Source organism: Colossoma macropomum, unplaced genomic scaffold (assembly GCF_904425465.1).
Source record: "Colossoma macropomum unplaced genomic scaffold, Colossoma_macropomum, whole genome shotgun sequence".
Classification (NCBI taxonomy): Eukaryota; Metazoa; Chordata; class Actinopteri; order Characiformes; family Serrasalmidae; genus Colossoma; species Colossoma macropomum.
In genome coordinates, this window is record NW_023494802.1 from 41,487,247 (window position 1) to 41,492,168 (window position 4,922).

Consider the following 4,922-nt stretch of genomic DNA (forward strand, 5'->3'; position numbering starts at 1 on the left):
AAGTTCCTACAGTAAATGGTTATGAATTCACTGCCTGATGACTGAGACACTGTTTTATGATAGTTTAGAGAACTTAAACTCCATTCATGGTGGAGGGATACATGCAGGGCGCTGTGAGGCAAAATAGTCCCCAAAGAAAACTTATTATTTCAGATTTTCCACTATTTTCATCATCAACATTCATATAAACTCAGAAGACTCGTGTAGGTTCACTGGTGGTTCTGGATAGTAAATAAAATGTCTATATCTGTGTTGTAGTCATGGCGACCCCTGGTTCCTATCACCACCACTGTAAAGACATCTGAACCATTTCACACCAAACCACTCTGAATCACTCTGATTACACCTCACACACTGAATCATGAAGGAATTTTGAACATTTGGTGGAATTCCCCTTTAATATATTCAAATCAAATATTTCATTCAGAATTCGGCTCCAAAGCTGAAATTGCATCGAATGGCTCTAAATGTAGCTGATCAGTCGAGGAGTGTTTGGTGTCTGAAGTTTGCGTCTTTAGCTTTAGCACTGGAGCTACGAAGCTAACGCAGCTAACGGCTAATGGAAGCGTGTTAGCGTCAGTTAGCACTGAGCTAAGCCTGTGCAGGTTTTCAGGCTGAGTGAGGAGCTTTTTACTGCGGTTTGGATGGAGAAGTACGTTTTGCGTGTTGGGCGCTTTGCATTAAATGGGCTCTGCTTGTTTTTGTAGTTAAAGAAAAACCAGAACAGCTCAAATTAGCATACATCATTAGCTTTTTTGCGCTCAGATCAGTGACGGTCAGGGACGCAGGAAGTGCTGAGGCTGCTGCTCCCCCTGATTTCAGGCTGGAACTGTTAAAAATAATAAAGATGAATCATTCTGACCGTTACAGTGGTTTGAGTGCAGTGCAGAGCTGTGTGCTTGTTTTAGAGCAGGGTTTGTATTTCATATTTCAAAAATCTGCAGTAGCTGTACCATCAACAACCTGATTGGTTGCTGCTCAGCTCATTTGCATAAAGTTCATCCAGAGCCAAAAAGCAGAGCGATGTGTGTCGGCGGTCAGTTATCTGTATATATGGTCTCTCGCCTCGTTATAGCGCTGTGTCACAGGTTCATGTCAATTAGCAAAAACAAAAAATACATATTGCAAAATTTTAGCCCCCCAAACTTAAGACACCCTCCCGCACCCCTGACGGTCATCAGCCGCCTGAGCTGGACCAAGTTTAGCAGCTTTATTAGTTTAGCCGCCCCAGTAGCGCCTGATACTCAGCCTGTTATAGCAGACACAAAACATGGCTATTCATAAATAATGGGTTTAATCTTCTCCTCTTCCCTAATGTCTCTCTCTCTCTCTCTCTCTCTCTCTCTCTCAGGCTGTCCCCCCCGTTGCTGGACCAGCGCCCCCCTCCTCCTCTCTCTCAGTGTGGCTCGGTGGGCGAGTGGCTGAGGCTCATTAAGATGGAGAGATACGAGGAGAACTTCATTCAGGCTGGATTCACCAGCTTCGAGCTCGTAGCTCAGATCTCCACCGAGTGAGTTCAGCTCCTCTCCTCTTCTCTTCTCTTCTCTCCTCTTCTCTTCTCTCCTCTCCTCTTCTCTCCTCTTCTATCTTCTATTCTCTCCCCTTCTCTCCTCTTCTCTCCTCTCCTCTTCTCTCCTCTTCTCTTCTCTTCTCTTCTCTCCTCTTCTCTTCTCTCTCTCTCCTCTCCTCTCCTCTTCTCTCCTCTTCTCTTCTCTTCTCTTCTCTCCTCTCCTCTTCTCTCCTCTTCTCTCCTCTCCTCTTCTCTCTCTCTTCTCTTCTCTTCTCTTCTCTTCTCTCCTCTTCTCTTCTCTCCTCTTCTTTTCTCTTCTCTTCTCTCTTTCTCTCTTCTCTTCACTTCTCTCCTCTTCTCTTCTCTTCTCTCTTCTCTCCTCTTCTCACCTCTTTTTCTCTTCTCTTCTCTTCTCTCCTCTTCTCCTCTCTTCTCTTCTCTCTTCTCTCCTCTTCTCTCCTCTTTTTCTCTTCTCTTCTCTTCTTTTCTCTTCTCTTCTCTTCTCTCCTCCTCTCTGTCTGTGCTGTACTGTATTAGTGTTGAAAGGTTGATGGTGGTTATTTAGTGTTGTTAATATAAATGTATCTCTATGGAAATGATGTATTTACTGCCTGAATAAATCAGATCAGGGTTTCTCTGTGTGTGTGTGTGTGTGTGTGTGTATATGCTGTGTGTGTGTGTGCTCTCTGAGTGTGTGTGTGTGTATGTTTGTGTGTGTGTGTGTGTGTATGTATGCTGTGTGTGTGTGCGCTCTGTATGTGTGTGTGTGTGTATGCTGTGTGTGTGTGTGCTCTGTGTGTGTTGTGTGTGTGTGTGTGCGCTCTGTATGGGTGTGTGTGTGTATGCTGTGTGTGTGTGTGTGTGTGTGTATGCTGTGTGTGTGTGTGCTCTGTATGTGTGTGTGTGTGTATGCTGTGTGTGTGTGTGCTCTGTGTGTGTGTGTGTGTGAGTGTGTGTGTGTATGCTGTGTGTGTGTGTGCTGTGTGTGTGTGTGTGTGTGTGTGTGTGTGTGTGTGTGTGTGAGTGTGTGTGTGTGAGTGTGTGTGTGTGTGTATGCTGTGTGTGTGTGTGCTCTGTGTGTGTGAGTGTGTGTGTGTGTGTGTGAGTGTGTGTGTGTATGCTGTGTGTGTGTGTGCTCTGTGTGTGTGTGTGTGTGAGTGTGTGTGTGTGTGTGAGTGTGTGTGTGTATGCTGTGTGTGTGTGTGTGTGAGTGTGTGTGTGTATGCTGTGTGTGTGTGCTCTCTGAGTGTGTGCGGTCTCGGTCAGTGTGAGTGCAGATCAGGTTTAGTGAAGCTGTGAGTGATAATTGTGATGATGTTAGAGATAAAACTGCATGTGGGTTTGATTTACAGAAGGCGTGAACTAATCTCTCTCTCTCTCTCTCCCTCCCTCTCTCTCTCTCCCTCCCTCTCTCTCTCTCTCTGTCTCTTTCTCTCTCTCTCCCTCTCTCTCTCTCTCTCTCTCCCTCCCTCTCTCTCTCTCTGTCTCCCTCTCTCTCTCTCTCTCCCTCCCTCTCTCTCTCTCAGGGATCTGTTGCGTATCGGTGTGACTCTGGCTGGTCATCAGAAGAAGATTCTATCCAGCATCCAGACGATGAGAGTTCAGAGCAAAAACTCACTCAGATACTGACCACACACACACACACACACACACACACACTCACACACACACACACACTCACACACACACACTCACACACACACACACACTCTCACACACACACACACACACACACACACACACACACACTCACACACACACACTCACACACACACACACACACTCTCACACACTCACACACACACACACTCACACACACACACTCACACACACACACTCACAGAAATGACTGGGAAAAGCCTTTAGACAACAGAAAAAAACTTCCCTTGCACTTCCGGTTCCAGTCCAGCACCCACAACAGCCAATCAGAATCCTCCTAAAAGGGATGACATCACAGCCATCACCAGCATCACCAGCCTACTGTGTTCTCAGCCAATCACCTCCCAGTGTCCTCGTGGGAGGATTATCTCAAGGAGATGACATCATCACTGCATCATAGTGCCTTCTCGCATTAACTGACCAATCACTGTCCTCCGTACTGCGGCGCCAGAGCCTGATTGGCTCACACTCACAGTCCGGCCAATCACATTCGAGGAGAAACGAAAATGAGAAAGACGGTATGAAAGGACGGAAAGAATGAAACAGAGACGATGCGGAGACGATGCGGAGACGTTGCGGAGACGTTGCGGAGACGATGCGGAGACGTTGTGGAGACGATGCGGAGACGATGTGGAGACGATGCGGAGACGATGTGGAGACAATGCGGAGACGATGCCGAGATCTCCGTTATGTGTAAAAATGCAAACTCTGGCCTTTTTAGCGATGTTTTCTCTTTTTTTACTTCTCGGTTTTAATCCTTCTCTCCTGTGTATGACGCACAGACCTACACCTCCCTCAGGATCCCTCCATCCCAGAGAACACACAGCACTTTCAGGCCCGCACACCCTCTGCTGCATGTGAGGGCGTGGAGAGAGCGAGGGATGATGAAAGAGAGAAGAAGGACTGAATTTCTGAACAGCTGTGTTCACTTCCGTTCCTTCAGGGTTCAAATTAAAGGTGGATTCGCCTTCATAAATATGCATTAATCTTAAAAAGAGGGGGCGTGGCCTCAACTGCGGTCACCACGGTAATCTTGTGAATATGGACACGATGGGGGTGTGGCCTATGGATTTGGACTGATCCAGACGTAACCCGCCCCCCACAGAGCCGACCGATAGCCTTTCACCATCACCAGCCTTGACCTTGCCTTGACCTTTGACCCCGAGTGGTTGCCATGGCAAATACTTGCCTGTTTGAATTCTGGGAGTTTAAAGCAGGATCTTCATATTGAAGGTCCTTTTATAATTATAACTATTCTAATAAGCCAAGGATATTTTTTTGTAATTATAGTTTTGCTTTTTTGTATGAATTGAAAAAGAAAAAAACTGAATTTGAGGACTGAATTCATATTTGAGGAAATGAATAAACTTTGGGAGATTTTACTGCAGCTGGCAGTCAAAGTGTGTGTAAGTCTTTCTGACCAATCACAATAAAGATTGTCAATGATGTCCCTCCCACTCTGGACTCAGAATGCTTATTAATAATTATAATTATGTTATGTTATACTATAAAATGGACAGTCCTAAAGTCTGATTGGCTGAGCTGCTAAATGAGACTCGCGGCGGTAACTTGTGACCATAAAGTACTTATAAAGTGAAGGTTTCTGCATTAAACAGTGCTGTGTCGTCATATGTTCACTGTTATACAACAAAAAGTAAAAAAAATCGTGAAATGACCGCAATATACAGCGATAGGTGACCGAACGTTCTCCTTATTCAGCGGTCCATGGTTGCTTGGCAACAATACCATACTC

General features: G+C 45.8%; 1 protein-coding gene across 2 annotated transcripts in view; it reads left to right on the top strand.

The window, feature by feature from the left end:
• The window catches only part of ephb4b (eph receptor B4b), a 47,482-nt gene extending 42,856 nt beyond the window's left edge, over positions 1-4,626 (top strand). The window contains exons 16-18 of one of the 2 annotated variants that reach the window (XR_005008457.1): positions 1,352-1,510; positions 3,037-3,862; positions 3,952-4,626. Coding sequence is in view for 1 of the 2 variants with exons in the window: in XM_036591563.1 (XP_036447456.1) it covers positions 1,352-1,510; positions 3,037-3,139 (262 nt within the window). In the remaining variant the exon portion in view is untranslated. Of the gene's footprint in view, positions 1-1,351; positions 1,511-3,036 lie in introns of both variants that reach the window. The other variant, XM_036591563.1, reaches the window with a different exon arrangement.
• Positions 4,627-4,922: the final 296 nt, after the last annotated feature.